The sequence below is a fragment of the Mobula birostris genome, chromosome 3 (assembly GCF_030028105.1).
Source record: "Mobula birostris isolate sMobBir1 chromosome 3, sMobBir1.hap1, whole genome shotgun sequence".
Lineage (NCBI taxonomy): Eukaryota > Metazoa > Chordata > Chondrichthyes > Myliobatiformes > Myliobatidae > Mobula > Mobula birostris.
Window position 1 is genome coordinate 152916139 of NC_092372.1, and position 21142 is coordinate 152937280.

General features: G+C 40.1%; 1 protein-coding gene across 9 annotated transcripts in view; it reads left to right on the forward strand.

Moving 5' to 3' along the window:
* Positions 1-200: 200 nt before the first annotated feature.
* The window catches only part of LOC140195339 (uncharacterized), a 123319-nt gene continuing 102377 nt past the window's right edge, over positions 201-21142 (forward strand). For 6 of the 9 annotated variants that reach the window (XM_072253485.1, XM_072253488.1, XM_072253480.1 and 3 more), the window contains exons 1-3: positions 223-322; positions 1028-2347; positions 7302-7370. In XM_072253485.1, coding sequence (XP_072109586.1) covers positions 1043-2347; positions 7302-7370 — 1374 coding nt within the window. In that variant the 5' untranslated portion in view covers positions 223-322; positions 1028-1042. Of the gene's footprint in view, positions 323-1027; positions 2348-7301; positions 7371-21142 lie in introns of all 9 variants that reach the window. The other 3 variants (XM_072253481.1, XM_072253483.1, XM_072253482.1) reach the window with 3 other exon arrangements.

The window sequence follows — 21142 nt, forward strand, 5'->3', positions numbered from 1 at the left end:
TGGTGAAGGGAAGCCCCTTTCTTTAAAAAAGGACATCTCCTTCGTACTGGAATGAAAAGCTTCATCTGAGAGCAGATGCGGTGGGACGGAGGAATTGCGAGAAGGGGATGGCGTTTTTGCAAGAGACAGGGTGAGAAGAGGAATACCCATCCCGTTGCCGCTTGGCTCCGCCTGCGGGGAAGTGACGTTGATAGCGAACGGAAGCAGCTTGGTGATAGTCCAGGCCGGGCTCTCGAGTGGCGGGGTGAAGGCTTCACCGGTCTGTGTTCACAGCGGCGGTTTGGTAACGTGGGTTTATTTTCCACCGTCTGTGCAAGAAAATGTGGGTGGTTCAACGTTTGTGTTACCGGCTGGCGTAGATGGAGGGAGTGAGGGGCGTAGGGGTGGGGGGAGAGGGTACAGTGTGGCTGTATCCCGATTTGGGTTATGTTACTGCTGGTTGTCGGCTCCTCATGGTAAAGCGTTCAAAGCGCACCAGTCCACTCTTTCCCACTTCCCATGCTATCTTACTTAACTCGACACACACACACACACACACACACACGTGAAGAATACCGAGTACCGGGGTTCAGCCTGACCAATTTGGACGGATGAGCTGGACCCACGAGGGGTAAAGATGAGACACCATCTCGTATCCGTACTATTCCTCCTGGACAAGTGGGAAGGGGGAGTTCTTGGCTGATGACGGCCATCATAAAATAACAACACGAGGCAATCTATCGGATAGAAGTGTAAATATGGAATCTTAAACACGAGGTGGGGGTATCGAAACAGCGCTGCCCGGTCGGTGCAGACCGGGGCTGAGGAGATTGAGGAAAAGAGTGTCGACATCGCCTGCCACCTAGTCGAGCCCGACGGCAGGAAGTGCCTCAAAGGGTTAATTGGCAAATGGACCCAGTGATAGTCTGGGGTCTTATTTTATGGGGCGATTGTAATTAATTAATGCTGTGGGATAGATATGACTGCATTTGATTGAGTTACATTTTAAATGATCCCATTTCAAACATGTCATTTTAATTTGTTGTAGGTCTTTCATTGAAACATGAGTGATGCTCATGAAATTGTCTATGCTCTCAAAGACACATTTAAGAGTGAAACAAGTGGAGACCCAGCTAATGATGAAAAAGAAATTGCAAACAAGGACTCATGTGACCTGCAACATCAAGATAATAGTAAAGAAGTTCCAGATGAGACCCCTGAAATCAAACGTCAAAATGAGTTCATTACTAGGCAAGATAAAGTAGAAGCTGTCTCAGGTCAAGACAGAACTCAGACAAGTGGACAACATGAGGATGAGAGTGACACTGATAAAGCTCAAACTGAAGCTAACAATGGCATAAGTGATAAGACAATGGATGGTATTGACCACCTGCACATTCAGGAAACCACTGATGTGGATGAAACTCAACCTCCAAGTAATAGTGGTGTTAAAGATGTATCTCAGAGTGAGATGATGAGAATCCAAATTCAGGCTTCTGATGATGTACAAGCTGAAGTTTGGAGTGAGATGCAGCAGGTTCAAGAACAGATAGATAGGAATGAACAAGGTGAAGCGCTAAGAGCTCTAAGCATGTCAAGTAATTTTGAATGCCAATTAATCATTGGTGAACGTACTGAAGTTCTGGGCAAGTCAGGTCAGGTTGAAAGTCAACTTGTTAGTGGTCAAAAAGATGAAGTTCTGTTTGAATTGGACCAAGTTGAAGATAAGTCTGACAATTATGAACAAGCTAAAAGTTACAGTGATCTGGAGAAAACTGAAGAGCAATCAACCAGAAGACAAAATAAAACTCCGTGTGATTTGGACCAAGCTGAAAATCATCCTATCAATGGGCACAATGAAGCTCAGACTGAACAAAGCCTTGTCCAGGATCAGGGTGATTTGGGTGGGCAAGGTGGAGATTCGTGTGAATCAGGCCAAGTTAATGATGATGAAAGAGGTGACACTAAAAGTGCAACAAGCTCAGATCAACCTAAGGCACTTGATGGTAGAAAACTGAAAGATGCCACATACACAATCAAATCATTGTCAGCTGGTAGAAGAACTTGTCTGTTTACTGGAAAGAGATTCCCAACTTATAGTAGGAAAATGGGAAAATTTAAAATGCAAAGAAGTTCCAAAGGTATTGAAAATGTAAACTTGATTGTTCTAGGAGCAGAGAAAATTGAATCTGAGCCAGATGAGAAAAATCGTTCCAGTGTGGAATCAATTTTGACAAATGGTACTCAAAACTCAGCAGTTGGAATGATGAATGTGGATGATAGACAAAATACAGACAAGATCTCGGCTAAAAAGAATGTAACCCAGTGTCGTAAAGGGGGTAAAGGAGTAACAAAGTTTTGGTGTGATGTAAGTATAATCTCATGGGGGAAAAAAGTTGACATTTTCTACATCACTTTATATTTAGATTTAAGTTGCAGTATTTAGAGATCGTACAATGTTGTTGGATTTGTTCATTAACTAAAATGAGCAGGGCAGTTATGAAGTGACTTACTTCCATTTCCAAAGCTGTTAATCGGGTTTTATATTCTGTGTAATATTAAAGTAGTTACAGTATCCCTGCAGTATTGAAATAGACAATGTTCAGTGCAATTTGGTTCAATAATGATACTGAGACGAACTACAGATACCTGTTTTTAAAATTCACTTTTATCCTTAGCAATTAAACTCCTATGTCCTGTCCCCTTGAGGTACCCCAGGGATAAATATAGAAACAAAAAGAAGCCGCTGAAGAATACTGGGAGCTGAGCATTACTGAAGACCTAGAAGAGATCAGAAAATGCTGGGATAAAATTAAAATAAAAAAAATATCTAAAATGAACGGAAAACATCAAGAGGCTTTGTAAAGAGGTGACAGAAAAGAGAATTACAAAGGAAGGAAAGATTAAAAAAAACACAAAATCATAACCTGAGCGTGTAAGTGAAAGACATTGGTCTTTCCAAATGAATACTTTTTGTGCTCATAAAGCTAGTAGAGCAAACACTGATATTAACAAGAAGATGTGCATTACCCAGTGTGATGAACATCGTAAGTATAAGGGGGCTAGCATCTTTAAAGACACATAAACCATTTAATATGGATTAAATACATCTCATTCAATTGAAAGAACGAAGAACAAATAGCAATGACTGACCTTCAATTCCTTTTAACTACAGGAATTGTGGACTGTTATTGTTATTCCATTGTTTAAAAAGAGCAAACGTGGTAGACTAAGATGTTAACAAGGCCTTTGTTAAGGTTCCATGAAGCTGGCTAGTTTGTAAGGTCAGGATGGGGCTGAGCTGCAGTCTCTGTCAAGGTTGTGGCTCAGATTTAGTTGGTTTTTAAAGGGTTTTTTAGGTTTGTAGGGATAGGCTTGGGACCAGACGGAGTAGTTAGGGGTCAGGTTGGGGTTTGGGACAAGGATGTGGGGGAATTAGAGGACACACTGGAGTTTAAGCTTTTGCACTGCGTTCAACGGCCAATAACATGGATGTGGACAGATACTGATCTGATGGGGTCGATGCTGGGCCTTTCGTTATTAATATAAAAGATTTGGATACAAATGTACAAGACATGGTTAGTAAGTTTGTAAATGATACTAAAATAGGAGAGATCAAAGCCAATAAAGAAGGTTATCAAAATTACAGGGGAATAAGCTGGGTATGTGGCTAAGGAATGGAAAATGACTTTAATTTCATATGTGGGAAGTTGAACTTGTACAGTGAATGATAGGGCCCTGGTGAGTTTTGTGGAATATAGGGGTCTAGGAGTACAAGTGCAGAGTTTGCTGAAAGCAGTGTCACAAGTAGGCAGGGTGGTGAGAAGGCTCTTGGCATGCTGGACTTCAGTCAGGGCACTGGGTATAGTAGTTGGGACATTATATTGCAGTTGTGCAAGAATTAGTGATACTAATATTGGAATATTGTGTACAGTTTTAGAATAATAGATTCATAGAGCAGATATACAGCCTAGAAGCTGGCCCTTTAGCCCAACTGGCCCATGCTGACCAAGATGTCCCATCCAAACTAGACCCATTCGCCAGCATTTGGCCCATTACCTTTTAAACCTTTCTGAACCATCCAACTGTCTATTAGTTATTGTTCCTGCCTTAATCACTTCCTCTGACAACTGATTCCACATAGATAACATCTACTTCAGTATTATCTGCAAATTTACTAACCAAGTAAATTCTCATCTAAATTGTTGATATAGACGACAAACAACAATGGGCCAAGCATTGACCCCTGAGGCAGACCACTGGTCATGGGCTGCCTGTCCAAGGAGTAACTTTCCAACATCAGAATCTGAATCAGGTTTATTATCACTGGCATGTGACATGAAATTTGTTAACTTAGCAGCAGCAGTTCAATGCAATACATAATATAGAAGAGGAAAAAAAGTAAAAATAATAAGTAAATCAATTACAGTATGCGTATATTGAATAGATTTTAAAAATGTGCAAAAAGCAGAAATACTGTATATTTAAAAAAGTGAGGTAGTGTCCAAGGGTTCAATGTCCATTTAGGAATCAGATGGCAGAGGGGAAGAAGCTGTTCCTGAATCACTGAGTATGTGCCTTCAGGCTTCTGTATCTCCTACCTGATGGTAACAATGAGAAAAGGGCATGCCCTGGGTGCTAGAGGTCCTTAATAATGAACACTGCCTTTCTGAGACATCGCTTGAAGATGTCCTGGATACTTTGTAGGCTAGTACCCAAGGTGGACCCAACTAAATTTGCAACCCTCTACAGCTTTCAATCCTGTGCAGTACCCCCCACCCCCATACTAGACAGTGATGCAGTCTGTCAAAATGCTCTCTACAGTACATCTATAGAAGTTTTTGAGTGTATTTGTTGACTTATCAAATGGCTTCAAACTCCTAATAAAGTATGGCTGCCATCTTGCCTTTATAACTGTATCGATATGTTGGGACCAGGTTAGATCCTTAGAGATCTTAACACCCAGGAACTTGAAACTGCTCACTCTCTCCACTTCTGATCCCTCTATGAGGATTGGTATGTGTTTCTTTGTCTTACCCTTCCTGAAGTCCACGATCAGCTCTTTCGTCTTAATGATATTGAGTGCCAGGTTGTTGCTGCAACACCATTCCGCTAGTTGGCATATCTCATTCCTGTACACCCTCTCGTCACCACCTGAGATTCTGCCAACAATGGCTGTATCGTCAGCAAATTTATAGATGGTATTTGAGCTGTGCCTAGCTGCACAGTCGTGTGTGTATATAGAGAGTAGAGCAGTGGGCTAAGCACACACCCCTGAGGTGCACCATTGTTGATTGTCAGTGATCACCAATCCTTACTGATTGTTGTCTTCCGGTTAGGAAGTCGAGGATCCAATTTCGGAGGGAGGTACAGAGGCCCAGATTCTGTAACTTCTTAATCATGATTGTGGGAATAATGGTGTTAAATGCTGAGCTATAGTCAATGAACAGCATCCTGATATAGGTGCTTGTGTTGTCCAAGTGGTCTAAAACCACATGAAGAGCCATTGAGATTGCATCTGCCATTGACCTATTGTGGCGATAGGCAAATTGCAATGGGTCCGGGTCCTTGCTGAGGCAGGAGTTCAGTCTAGTCATGACCAACCTCTCATAGCATTTCATGACTGTTGATGTGAGTACTACCAGGTCATAGTCATTAAGGCAGCTTAGCCAGTGGTATAATTTTTGCCTTTTTGAAGCAAGTGGGAACTTCCGCCCTTGGCAGTGAGAGGTTGAAAATGTCCTTGAATACTCCCACTAGATGGTTGGCACAGGTTTTCAGAGCCTTACCAGTACTCCATCGGGACCTTCTGCCTTGCGAGGGTTCACTGTCTTTAAAGACAGCATAACATCGGCCTCTGAGACAGAGATCACAGGGTCATCAGGTGTAGAAGGGATCTTCACAACCGCAGTCGTGTTCTCCCTTTCAAAGCGTGCATAGAAGGCATTGAGTTCATCTGGTAGTGAAGTATCGCTGACATTCATGCTATTGGGTTTCGCTTTGTAGGAAGTAATGTCTCCCTCTGCTTTTTACCATTAGACCAGGAGTGATTAGTCAGTTCTCCCTGTATTTCATCAAATCTTATCTTCCCGAGCAGCCTGTCATGTGGAACCTTGTCAAAAACCTTACAGAAGTTCATGTAAACCATGCCTACTGCCCTGCCCTTATCAACTTTACCAAAAAACTCATGTTTGTAAGACATGGTTAGCCATTCACAAAACCATGCTGGCTACCCCTAATCATCCCTGGTCTTGCTCTGTTCTAGAAAAGACATCATTGAACTAGAAAGAGTGCAGAGAAGTTTTGAGATGCTGCTGGGAATTGAGAGCCTGAGTTATATGTACAGGTTGGGCAGGCTAGGGCATTATTCATTAGAACGGTAGAGATTGAAAGATGCCCTTACAAAATTTATAATATCAGGAGGGATATAGATATGGTGAATGTACATAGTTCTTTTTCCAGGGGCTAAAATAAAGGGCATAGGTTAAATGGGAGAGGTGAAAGATTTAAAAGGGGACTGAGGGGCAACTACTTCAAGCAGAGGGTGGTGCATATATGGAATGAGCTGCCAGAGGCAGTGGTTGAAGTGGGTATAAAAATAAGCATTTAAAAGACATTTGGATTTGTATAGGATAGGAGGAGCTTAGATGGATATAGACTAGCTGGGCCAAAAGGACTGTTTCCATGTTGTATTTCCTAGTGACTCCATGAGTGTTGCAGTGTAAGTATCAACTACCGGTCCAGTTGAAATTATCCTGATGCACCTTTGGGTGGCTACTTTGTTTTTAAACCTTTCATAAACTTGAAGGCAAGCAAATCTTTGATGTTAATGTCCTAAGTCACATTAAGATTTGTTTGCCAGTACCAGTGTTAACCCATGTTGGTCTCAGATCTAATTATTTCACCAGTAGCTGGCGTACCTGAGCTGCCAAGATCCTAAGTACTATAATTTCTTTCTTAAATTTCTTCATTTCTCTACCTCTCTTTATAGCCTGTTAAGATACTCTTTTATCTTCTAATATCTCTGCTGTTTTGTTTGATGGCTCCATAAAGTGCCTTTAGATATTTAGTTATTTAAAAACTGCCACATAAATACAAATTGTTTAGCACGCAGTCTGTTTTCTCTTACAATACATAAATTCTATGATTGTCTTTTTATTGAGTTTGGAGCATTGGACAATATTTGCAGTTTTAAAAATCCAAAATGTGATAGCTGTTGATGCTCAATTTTAGATGTATTAGAATAATTAAATTACATTTTTAGTTTGTGATTTAGTTTATCTTTTCTAATGTTGATTTTTTAAAATATATTTTTATTTTAGATATGTAAATTAGTTTGCACCTCTGCCCTGCATCTACAAATACATTTCCTTGGCTTCAAACATAAAAAGGTAAGAACAATTTTCATATATATATATTAATTTGTCTTTGCCAAATGATCACTTTACTCCTTTATTTCAGTAGTAAATTCTTTCTTGGAAAATAATATTTTTGTACTTCATTATATAATGAGACCTTGATTATCCAGGTATTTATTCAATTAGATTATGAGAACACTCAGTCCTCTTTTATTGTCATTTAGAAATGCATACATGCATTAAGAAATGATACAATGTTTCTCCAGAGTAATATCACAGAAAACAGGACAAACCAAAGACTAACACTGACAGAACCACATAATTATAACCTATAGTTACAGCAGTGCAAACAATACCATAATTTGATAAAGAACAAACCATGGGCACGGTTAAAAAAAGTCTCAAAGTCCCCAAGTCCCCGATAGCAGGTGGCAAAAGGGAGAAACTTCCTGCCATAAACCTCCAGGCACCGTCAACTTGCCGATGCCTTGGAAGCAGCTGACCACAGCCGACACTGAGTCCAGCCCCTCCGATACAGCCTCCCAAGCGCCATCCTCTGCCGAGCGCCTTTGACCTCGCCCCGGCCGCTGAAACAAGCAAAGCCGAGGATTCGGGGCCTTCTGCTCCGGAGATTCTGGTTACCACACAGTAGAAGCGGCAGCGAAGCGGGCATTTCAGAAGTTTCTCCAGATGTTCCTCTGTACTCTCACGTCTGTCTCCATCAAATCAGAATTGTGCACGGTCCCCTTCTTGAAAGATTACAGATATCATTCACTGGAGAGGCTGTGCACGCTGCCGTCACGCCGCCATCTTCTCCTCCCCATTTGTTAAAATGAAGTGTTATAAGCAGAGTAGACAGGATCAGAAATAAATCTGAGGACCACTGGAAGTTGGGGCTGTTGGGATATCTACCAGTGATAAAACTTCATCGAGAAAGGAAAAATAATCTTAAGTTGAAATCAGAAATAAAGTTTGCACTTCTCAGATGTATTCTTTCAGTTGTTCAGATATTTATCTAAAGAAATAGGACAGAACAGTACTTTTGTGTGTTCTTGTAAATGGAAAGTAAATGTTTATAACTGGGCCAGCAACTACAGAGGTAACAGTTAATAGCATTTGGTTGAGTGACAGTTAATAGGGTAGGAACGCTTAAGACATCAAAATGAGCTGGTTATCCAGCTGCAGGCTTTTCTCTATTTATGGGGGCATAATTGTGGTTTCATTATATTTAGATTTAGCTTATGAAGACACGCAGTCCACTTTTATTGTCATTTAGTAATGCATGCATTAAGAAATGATACAATATTTCCTCTGGTGTGATATCACAAAACACAGGACAGAGCAAGACTGAAAAAACTGACAAAACCACATAATTATAACATATAGTTACAAAAGTGCAACAATACCATAACTTGATGAAGAACAGTCCATGAGCACAGTAAAAAGTTCAAAGTCTCTCAAATGTCCCACATCTCAGGCAGACGGGAGAAGGAAGAAAAACTCTCCCTGCCGTGCCCGATCACATTCCGACTCTGAGTCGTCTGAAAACTTCGAGCCTCCAATCAGCTCTCCGATACTGAGTACCGAGCACCATCTCTATCCAAGTGATTGGACCTCAATCTCGGTTGCCAACAGCAGGCAAAGCTGGGGATTTTGAGGCCTTCTCTCCGGGAGATTCACGATCGCGCAGTAATGACAGCAGCGAACAGGCGTTTCAGAAATTTCTTCAGATGTTCCTCTGTGCTTTCACGTCTGTCTCCATCAAATCAGAATTGTTCACAGCCCCTATTTAACAGATACGGTATCATTTTCACCAGAGGACTGCGCACACGTGGCGTGCTGCACTCTCTCCTCCCACCTATTTGGTGTGCAAATCTGAATTGCTCCATTATATAAATCTCATTGTTCCTTTTTATAAATTTTTATTAAAGTTGATCAACAGAATGTGTACTTAAAATATTTCTTTAATTGTGTTTTCTTTACCGCAAAGTTGGTTGTACACTGAGGAATTCTGTACAATTAGTTTTCCTTTAATTTTTAATAATTTTCTGACGACAACATGCTTAGCACTGTAAATATCAAGCTATCTGCTCTTGAAGAACTAATTTATTAAAGAAATCTTTGATAAAAACCTAAGCTAAATTAAAAATGAGAAAATAAAGAAACCTGGATAAATAATTCTTATGTATTTGTGGCTTCTATTGCTTGATACCTCAAAGATAGATCTTGTAGATGAACTTGCACCCTGACCAAAAAATGTGCTCGTATTTACAGTTGCAAGAACAAGTTTGTGAACCTTTTCCAATTACCTGCTTTTCTGCATTAAATACTCATAAAATGTGGTGTGATCTTCATCTAAGTCACAATACTAGACAAACACAATCTGCCTAAACTAATAACACAGAACAGTTGTACTTTTCTTGTCTTTATTGAACACATTGTTTAATCATTCACAGTCCAGGTTAGAAAAAATGTGAACTCTTGTATTTTATGACTGGTAGAACCTCCTTTAGCAGCAATAACCTGCACCACATGTTTCCTGTAGATGCTGATCAGACTTGCACAACGACAAGGAGGAATTTTAGACCATTCCTCCATACAAAACTGTTTCAGTTCATCAATATTTCTGGGATACCTTGCATGAACAGCCCTCTTCAGGTCCTGCCACAGCATCTCAAATGAGTTAAGGTCTGGACTCTGACTTGGCCATTCTAAAACATGAATTTTCTTCTTTTTTAAAATATCCTGTTGTTGATTTACTTTTGTTTTGGATTATTGCCTTGTTGTATCATCCAACTCCTATTAAGCTTCAGGTGATGGACTGCTGCCCTGACATTCTCTTATAAAATGTCTTGATACCATTTTGAATTCATTGTGGTTTCTTAATGTGTTCTTCTTGGTCCACCATTACACCTCATGGTGCAAATGATTGGCCAACAGAGGTGGTCATACTATTGAAGCCTGGACAGGTAGCCATCATGCTATCAATTTCGGAGGAATTAGAAAGAATCATTTTCAATGAATTGTACTTGTGTTTCCAGAAGTCAGCATGGCCACTCAGATTTAAATACCATTTTGGCAGACACTCACACTCAGTCTTTTCATGAAGATTTTGACAGTCTTCATTGAATCATTAACAGAAGAAGGAGAGAGTTGCCTGTCTGCTCCTCGATGTGCTTTTAAGTTGATTGACCAAGGAGCAGCAGTAAGAGCATCTGTGAAGATATTTGTGGATTCGCTATCCAACTTTCCAACAGAGAATTGTATTCTAGGTTGGGAGGAATGAAGAGGATTTACTGGATTAAGAGGCTGGATTTTCCTTGATTGTTGCAATGACAGCCAGTCTTAGACATCATAAATTTTAGATTTAGTTACACAAGATATTTTTCTGAGTAGTGATATTTTTTCATCTGTAATCTACTGGAAAGTTAAAATGCTGAATGTCTTGCTTCTTGACAGCAATGGCAGAGTCTGTCCTGTGGGAAATCAAAATATTGAAGCTCACATTTCTATGTGCAAGATCTGTCAACCATTGTAATATTTCTAAAATGTTTTAGCAGTTTGAAATTCGTAGCACAAGCAGTATTTTATTTTCAATTTTTAGAAGAATTCTAAAGTAATCAAAGAACAGTAGATTCTGGTTAACTGGGGGCAGCCACTTAATTAGGGCAACTCTTACATAACAAAAATTGAGAAAATAGCCAGGATTCCCTCCATTTATTTGTGACACTGCTGTTTAATCGGGGTGGGAGATCCCGATTAAGCAGATTCTAACTTGTGCTAGTCACATGCACCTGTGATATTATTAGATGCCACATTGTGCTTAGAACGATTGTTTTTTAAATGGTATCAGTTGCATGTGTTCGTGTTCAAAAAGCAGTGATTTTTGTCACTGACAGCTAGGAGATGTGCTGTGAGTCAATTCCGAATTGCTTTACTCACTGCAGTTTCTAGCATTCAGATGCCCGAAGTAGCTGGAAGTGAAAATGAAATTATTTCAGTTCTTCAAAAAGTTAAGAACAATTTGAAGTTATCGACAGTCATCTTGAATGCTATAATGAAAATGAAGATTTGGAGGATACAGTTATCAATATTGTATGAAAGCATTCCATTACATAAGGGCACTAGGAGTCTGCACTGATTATTTTCATTGCATACACTTGATGAAATCCTCTGCTAACTATTAGGAATGAGAACAGTTTTATAGTACTCTAGTAATATTGGTAGTGTTCTAATTTGTTCTGTATTTCGTTTAAATACAAAATTTGTTACTTAATTTGTCTGTCTTGTACCTTAACTATTTTCATGAAACTTTGGCTAATTGGGGCAACCACCTAATTGGGCCAAGATGTACTGGTCCTGATGTATCCCAATTAATTGGAATCCACTGTACTAATTTTTTTAATATTTTGGATCAAATGTGTATGTGGATTTTCTATTTTCATCAGATTAGGGATTTCTTAGAATTTAATTGAAATTTTACCAGTCTACAGTGCATAGAATGATTTTAAGGAACAATGTTGATGGTTCCAACTCTTGAGGATTAGTATTCTGATTAAAACTACTTGCTGTTTTGTTTAAATGACTATGAAAGCAAGATCTGCGGTCTGCAAAATAAGCTACAATTTAATCTTGGTAATACAGTTGCTCTGATTTGCCCTGTAGTTTCTATCATGCTAAGTAATGAATACCTTTTTGGTCCTTTGAGCTGATTCTGTATTTCAGTTTCATGAAAGTTAGATTGTAGCTCTACACTTTTTTTTCCCCACCTTTGTTCCAAGTTTCTGCGAGAGATTGATTTTTTCCTCCACCGTTCATGTGGGGAAAATACAATCTGTAGTCTAGTTATCATCATCATCATCAGGTGCTGTGCCCAGTTTGAGCTTTGACTGCCATGGCCCACACATTCCTGTTTCCAGTCAAGTGGATCAATTCATTGGTATTCACTTCCAGTTCTATGGCTGCTGTCTCCATCATCATTTGTCTTTGTCTTCCTCTTGCTTTCTTCCCTTTAATCTTTCCCATAATTACCGTGCATTCTAACTCCTCTTTCCTAATCACATGTCCAATGAAGTTACGGTGCCTTTTCATGATCTCATACATTATTTCTCTTTTTGTGTTTGCTCTGTTCATGACATGCTCGTTAGATATTTGTCTCTTCCATGATATTCTTTGCATCCTCCTCAAAAACCACATCTCTGCTGCTTCAATTCATTTCCTCATGTTACTAGATATTGTCCAACATTCTGATCAATATAACATAACTGGATAAACGTAACATTTTAGTACCCTGAGGTGGGTTGTCATGCCTAGTTTAGCATTGGTCAGTCTACTCTTCAGTCTCGTAAAGATGTCTTTTGCCATCCCTATTCTTCTTTTGATGTCCATGTCACACCTGCCATCTGATGTCACCCAGCTTCCTAAGCAGCAAAAGTTCTATGCTTGTTTTATGTCTTCCCCATTTATTCTCAGCCTGCAGATAGGAATCTCCTTCTTTTTGGATATCACCATACGTTGTCTTTTTGCAATTGATAGATAGACCCATTTTTGCACTTTCTTCAACAATTATATCAATTAAAGTTTTATAGTTCTTCCTCCGTACTTGCAATAACACAGTATCATCTGCATATCTGAAATTATTGATGTTTTCACCGCCAACTTTGATTCCCAGGATGTCTCTTATTTTTTGTAATATTATTTTCACTGTACACATTAAACAAATCAGAGGAGAAAGCACACCCTTGTCTTAACGCCTCTCTTGGTATTTGTAAACTGACTCACTTCTCCACCTATTCTTATAGTGGCAGCTTGTTCCCAGTACAGATTTCTATTTAGGTGGAAGTCTTTCGAATCTAGATCTACAGTTTCCTGTAATATTTCAAATAACTTATTGTGCTTCACTTTATCAAATGCTGTTGTGTAGTCAATAAAACAAATAAACAAACAAATCTTTCTACACTTGAACAGCTCGTTCTGATAGTATCCTTAACATCAATATTGCGTTTCTTGTAACTTAATCTTTCACAAAACCACATTGTTCTTTACCTATTTCAGCTTGTATCTTGGGATAAAAAGAGGCACGACTGCGCAGGTGCGTGACCTCAGAGCGCGGAAGGCTTAAAAAGGGAAGCAATCTTCACCGGTTTCTTTCGATTCACAGCAAGCAGGCAGCGGAGTAAGTCGCCGTTTTTGGGAGAAAATTCAGCTTTTTTTTAAACCACTTGGGATAAAAGAGGCACTATTGCGCAGGTGCGTGATCTCAGAGTGGAAGGCTTAAAAAGAACACCGCCATATCCAGCGGGCAGCGGCGGAGTGAGAGGGTGCAGAGTGATAGGGCTTTGGCTCAATGGATTAGGTGGAAGTGGGAAGAGACTTCCTGTGACCGTTGAGTCTCATAGTAAAGGGGTAAGTTACAAGTTTATTTATTTAGTAATAACAGTAACATTAGAGGTATGCATCTAGGATTAGTGTTGTGCTTGGACTGCCAGATGTGGGGACCCTGGGAGACTCCCAGCCTCCCCAAGGATTACATCTGCACCAGGTGCGTTGAGATGAGGCTCCTTAAGGACCGTGTTAGGGATCTGGAGCTGCAACTTGATGACCTTCAGCTAATTAGGGAAAGTGAGGAGGTGATTGATAGTACCTATAGAGAGATAGTAGACAGCACCCCTGTGACAGTCCCCCTCAGAAATCGATATATCGTTTTAGATACTGTTGGAGAAGTTGACTTGACAGAGGAAGACCACAGCAAGCGGGACTCTGGCACTCTGCCCAGTGTCGTGATCAAGAGAGCAAAGAGGAGTGCAGGAGTTATAGGGGATTCCATAGTGAGGGGAACAGACAAGAGATTCTGCGAGCTGGACAGGGATACCTGGATGATGTGTTGCCTCCCTGGTGCCAGGATATAGGATGTCTCAGATCGGGTCCATGGTATTCTGAGGAGAGAGGACAAGCAGCCAGAAGTCTTGGTGCATGTTGGTACCAATGACATAGACAGAAAAAGAGAGGAGATCTTGAAGGAAGATTACTGGGAGCTAGGAAGAGAATTGAAAAGCTGGACCTCCAGAGTAATAATCTCAGGATTATTGCCTGAGCCGCGCGCTAATGAAGGTAAGAATAGCAGAATTAAGCTGATGAGTGTGTGGCTAAATAACTGGTGCAGGGGGCAGGGCTTCAAATTCTTGGATCATTGGGATCTATTTTGGGGGAGGTATGACTTATACAAAAATGATTGGTTACATCTGAACTCAAAAGGGTACTAATATCCTGGCGGGATTGTTTAATATAGCTGTTAGGGAGGGTTTAAACTAAGTTGGCAGGGGGAGGGAAACCAGGGTGTTAGGGTCGAGGAAGAGGAAAATAGAAATAAGTCAAAGATACTGTGCAGCAAAGATGGCAAGAAGGACAGGCAGGTGAATAGACAGGATAATTTGCTGTGCGATAGAAATATAGCAAAATCGGTAACAGATACTGATCTAACTATACTTAATTGCACACAGCATTAGAAATAAAGTGGATGACCTTGTTTTACATCTACAGGTTAAAAGATATGACATTGTGGCCATCACTGAGTCATGGCTAAATGATGGATGTGATTGGGAGCTGAAAGTCCAAGGATATACTGTGTATAGGAAAGATAGGAAGGCAGGTAAAGGCGGTGGTGTGGCCCTGATGGTAAACGACGATATCAAATCACTAGAAAGAAGGGACGTAGGATCAGAAGAGGTAGAATCCTTATGGGTCGAGTTAAGAAATGGCAAGGGTAAAAAGACACTAATAGCAGTTATATAAAGGCCTCCAAACAACAGCTGGGATGTGGACTACAAGTTATAGCTGGAATTAGGAAAAACGTGTCAAAAGGAAAATGTCAAGATAATTATGTGAGATGTTAATATGAAAGTGAATTGGGAAAGTCAGGAAGGTACTGGATCTTAGGAGAGGGAGTTTGTAGAATGCCTACGGGATGGCTTTTTGAGCAACTTGTCCATAAGCCCACCAGGGGATCGGCTGTTTTGGATTGGGTGCTGTGTAATGAATCTGAGGTGATTAGGGAGCTGGAGGTAATGGAACCCCTTGGAAGTAGTGATCATAATATGATTGAGTTCAGTTTCAAATTTGAAAAGGAGAAGCTGGTATCAGGTGTATCGATATTTCAGTGGAACAAAAGAAATTACAGTGGTACGAGAGAGGAACTGGCCCAAGTCAATTGGAAAAGTAAGCTGGATGGAGGGACGGTAGAGCAGAATTGGATGAAAGTCCTACAAGAAATAAGGAAAGTGCAGGAAAAATATATTCCAAGAAAAAAGAAAATCATGAGTGGAAAAATGGCACAAATGTGGCTAACGAGAGAGGTTGAGGCTAAAATAAAAGTAAAAGAGATGGCATACAAGGAAGCAAAAATTAGTGGGAAAACTGAGGACTGGACGATTTTTAAAAACTTACAGAAGGAAACTAAGGAAGTCATTAGGAAAGAAAAGATAAATTATGAAAGGAAGTTGGTAATTAACATAAAAAAGGATACTAAGTTTTTTTTAAATATATGAAGAGTAAAAGAGTGACATGGGTAGATATAGGACCGATTGAAAGTGATGCTGTAGAAATTATAATAGATAACAAGGAGATGGCAGAGGAACTAAATGAGTATTTTTCATCAGTCTTCACAGTGGAAGACATTAGCATCATACCTGATAGCCAGAGGTCTCATAGAATTAGGTACAGTCAAGATTACTAGAGTGAAAGTGCTTGGGAAGCTAAATGGATTAAGAATAGATAAGTCTTCCGGACCGGATGAGGTGCACCCACAGGTTCTGAAGGAGGTGGCTTTAGAGATTGTGGAGGCATTGGAAATGATCTTCCAGGAATCAATAGACTCTGGCATGGTTCCGGAGGACCGGAAGGTCGCAACTGCAGTTCCAATGTTTAAGAAAGGAGGGAGGCAGCAAAAAGAATATTACAGACCTATTAGTCTGACATTGGTAGTTGGAAATTTATTGGAGTCGATCCTCAAGGACGAGATTACGAAATACCTTGAGGTGCATGACAAGATAGGCCTAAGCCAGCATGGTTTCATGAAGGGAAGATCCTGCCTCACCAACCTATTGGAATTTTTTGAGGTTGCTGAGGGAGAGGCTGTGGATGTTGTGTATTGGATTTTCAAAAGGCCTTGGATAAGGTGCCACATAACAGGCTGCTTAATAAGTTGAGAGCCCATGGAATTACAGGAAAGATATTGGAATGGGTGGAGCATTGGCTGATAGGCAGAAAGCAAAGGGTGGGAATAAAGGGATCCTATTCTGATTGTTTGCCGATAACTAGTGGTGTTGGGGCCGCTTCTTTTTACGATGATTTAGATTAGGATTAAATGGCTTTGTGGCTAAGTTTGTGGATGACACCAAGATAGGCGGAGGATCAGGAAGTATTGAAGAAATGGAAAGGTTGCAGAGAGACTTCGTCAGTTTAGGAGAGTGGGCAAAGAAATGGCAGATGAGATACTGTCATGTACCCCGTGACAGGAATAAAGAACCAGCAGAGATGGAAAACACTTTGGAGTCTCGTATTGCTATAAACTACTAATATTTATTAGTAACTACGCAATACAGTAATATCAATGTAGATAAATCAAACAGGTTAGCAATGAATATATATAAAAGTAATTGTGGAATATATATATGTATGAAAAACCAAGCTTTAAGTCTAGGGGTAAAAAGATACGGTCTTACGATGTTGAGTAAAGTTCTGTTCAGTTTGTGGTATTTAGTTGAGTAGTGATGGAGAGAGAGAGAGAGAGTGAGTTGAGTCTTCAGGTGAGCTGATGCCGTGGATCTTCTCGTCGTCCTTCGAAACCCTTTACAAGTCACCGACTGTGACTTTATCCAGGGGGACCGGTTTTCTGTGGCGGAGCTATCACCCAGGCAAGGGTGGACACATAGACAACTCCCCACCAGTCAACCCCTTCTTCACCGATGGAATAGCAATTTGGATCAATCCGCCTGATCGGTCCTCCAAGACCCACTTTCTCTGCGGGTACAACAATGCTCATTCAGTGTCCAGATCATGTGTCCTGAGGTCTATCATCTGACCTGCCATTTATTTCTCCAGGCTGAGCATCACCTGTCACTCAAGGAGTCCCTCCCTCCTTTGTCTGTAAAGGAGTGCAAGCAGGCAATAAGTCCTTGAAGAAACATCACTAACCAGCTGAAAATCATAACATCGAGTGTCCATTAAATAACACTGCCTTCGGTCACCATAGCAACTTATGAGCTGCTCGGTGCCACCTCTCTCTCCAACTCCAAACTCAGTAAAAATCCAAAGTTACTTCCAATGCCTTAAAGTGACAGTGCAAATGTCAATCTTCGTCTCTCTCTCTTTTCAAAAGCAACACATCGGTGATAAATAACTCTCTCTCTCCTTTCCAAACAAACCATCAATGATAAATGTCTCTCCCTGTCTCTCTTCAAACAGTTAATAGGGGTACTCCAGGATCCCCTCACAATACAATGTTGAGAAATGTATGGTTGTTCATTTTGGAAGAAGAAATAATCGGGCAGACTATTATTTAGATGGGGAGAAAATTCAAAAATCGGAAGTGCATAGGGACTTGGGGGTCGTCGTACGGGATACCATAAAGGTTAACCACCAGGTTGGATCAGCAGTAAGGAAAGTGAGTGATATGTTGGCATTCATTTCAAGAGGAATAGTGTGTAAGAGTAAGGAGGTGTTGATGAGGCTCTATGGGGCAGTGGTGAGACCTCATTTGAAATTCTTTGTGCAGTTTTGGGCCCCCTATCTTAGAAGCGATGTTCTGATGTTGGAGAGAGTTCAGAGAAGATTTACGAGGATGATTCCCGGAATGCAGGGGCTAACATATGAGGAGCGTTTGTTGGCTCTTGGACTGTATTCATTAGAGTATACAAGAATGAGAGGGAATCTCATAGAAACATTTCGAATGTTGAAAGGGTTGGACAGAGTAGATGTGGAAAGGCTGTATGCCTTGGTGGGTGAGTTCAGGACAAGAGGCCACAGTCTTAGAATTAGAGGGTACCCATTTAAAACAGAGATGAGGAGAAATTTTTTTAGCCAGAGGGTCATGGATTTATGGAATTCGTTGCCACATACAGCTGTGGAGGCCCGATCATTGAGGGTGTTTAAAGAGGAGATTGATAGGTATCTAATTAGTCAGGGTATCAAGGGATATGGGGAAAAAGCCGGAAATTGGAACTAGATGGGAGAGTAGTTTAGCTTGTGGTGGAGTGGCGGAGCAGACTCGATGGGCTGAATGACCTACTGCTCCTTGATCTTGTGATCTTTTAGCTCTTGTCATCAAAATTCTTAGAAGTATCTTGGTGATATGACTCATTAAACTTATGGTCCTATGTAATTCACATTCTGTTGCTCCAGGTTTCTTAAGAAGAGTGATAAATACTGATTTTTTTCATCTCTTCTGGTATTATTCCAGTCTCATAAATGTCATTGATTAAATCAGTAAGTTTTTCAATTCCATAATCTCCAAGGGTGATAATTTGTTCTATTACTAATTCATCAGGACCTACTGCCTTTCCTTTCTTCACCTTATTTATTGCATTACGAATTTCAGATTTTAAAATGCTTGGGCCTTCAATATTTTTCTTAATTTCTGGTTTTTCACCTCAATCGTCTTCAAACAATTCCTGGATATACTCAGTCCATCTGTTCATAATCTCATCTTTTTCCATGATAATGGTACCGCCCTTTGCTTTCAAACATCCACCTGAAGAACAGAGGAGCTTTTTACCACTGATATTCTTCATTTGTTGATGTAACCTTTTTGGATCAGTAATAGGGATTCTTTCTATTTGCTCACATTCCTGGTTTAACCATTCTTCGGCTTTTTGACATAAGCTTTTAACAGTTTTATCTAAGGATTTATATATTCTACAGGATTTGCTTTCTTCCATTATATTTGTGATTTTATCTGTCATCTATTTAATCTTTGTGCTTTTTTCTTTTTTAGGAATCACTGACTTTGCTGATTCTACCAAGGCATCCTTTAGAGAGTTAAATTTCATTTCTACATGATTGCTATCATCTTCAACAGATTCTATTTCTAGACTTTGAAATCTATTCCTTACTTCAATTGTAAATTTTTGTCTTAAGTTTTCTTCTTTAATTGCAAGTAGTCAGGTTTTTGCTTCTTTAGTTTTTTAAGTTTTACTTTTACATGACATACTACTGGGTTATGGTCACTATTACAGTCTGCACCTGAATATGTTTTACGTTGAGTCACTGAGTTTCTAAATCTTTGGTTTATATTAATAAAGTCAGTTTGATTTCTAGTGTCATCACCTGGACTTTTCCAGGTCCACAAGTGTCTTGGATGGTTTTTAAAGTCGGTATTCATAATGACCTGATTATTCACCTTGCACCATTCTACCCATTTCTCACCTCTTTCACTTCTTTCTCCTAGTCCAACTTTTCCTATGGTATTTCCATCACCACCTCGTCCTACTTTAGCATTTAGGTCTTGAACCTAAATAACAATATCTTGAAATTTGCATCCATTTTTTGCTTGTTCAAGCTCTTCATAGAATTTATCTATATTTGTTCCATCTGTTGTAGGTGCATATACCTGTATAATTGCTAAATCAAGTGGTTGTTCTCTGAATCTAACAAGGAGCAGTCTTTCTGATATTGCCCAATGTCCTAAAACACTTTTTACCATGTTTTGATCCATAAGAATTCCTACTCCATTAGTGTGGGATGTTCCACAAGAATAAGTTAGTGTTTTATTTCTATTCTGACATGTTCCAGGACCTATCCAACGAACTTCGCTAATTCCCTTGATGTTAATCTTTAGTCTTTCCATTTCATTTAACACATTGTCCAATCTTCCTGCTTGATATAGGGTTCTTACAGTCCAAGTGGCAATAATTTTATTTTGTGATACTTGAATTTTATGAGCAGTAGCTTGATGACGGTTGGGGATCCCCTGCTGAACAGAATCAACCCTACCGAGCGAAACATCTTCAGAGTTGTCTTGAAGATCCTCTTGACGCTGTTGTTGTGTGATATATTTTGTGAGTTTGACTATGGTTTTCTTAGCAAATACATTCTAGGAAACCTAGTACCTAGCAACGGTGGTTTGCAATTGCCTACTGTTGGGCGAACTAAAGAAATCACCATTTATCTTCCCAAATGTTCATCTGCCTGACTATAGCCGTTGACATTTGAGGTACTAGCTCATCCGCCTTCTCTGTCATAAGTTCGGTTACTGAACCTGCCGGATCTGCCGTTGGCCTTCACTCGTATCCTGAGCAGGAGCCCTTGTAGGTGCTACCGTTCCGGGTCAGAGTGGCCTTGGGAGCAATGAATGACTGAGGGGTAACTCCACTTTCCCCAAAGCTCTGAAGGTCCCCAGTCAAAGTCTCATCACCGGTTGCAGTTTAGAGTCATACCCAGTCTAGCTATACAGTTTCAAAATTTATAACTTTGATTTCTTCATCAGAGAAAATCTGTATCTGTCTTGTCAAATAATTTTAATAGTACTTGACTCAGATTACTTCTCAAACTTTTATTTTCAAAGTAGTAAAAGCTAAATTTAGATCAATTAACTTCATGGTATTGCTATCAGTATCATTCAATCGCTGTAATCATTAGCCTGTATCTTCCGTTTTGGAGATGAGCTTTTGAACCGCTTGTGTGACCTGAAATTTTTGTGGTGTGAGCTGAAGTCTCGAAGGTGCAGGACAGTTCCAGCGTGGCGTGTATGGGCTGAATGGAGGTGGTGGAGTTGGGGCCCAAGACCAGGAATAAGCCAATGTTTGGCCATT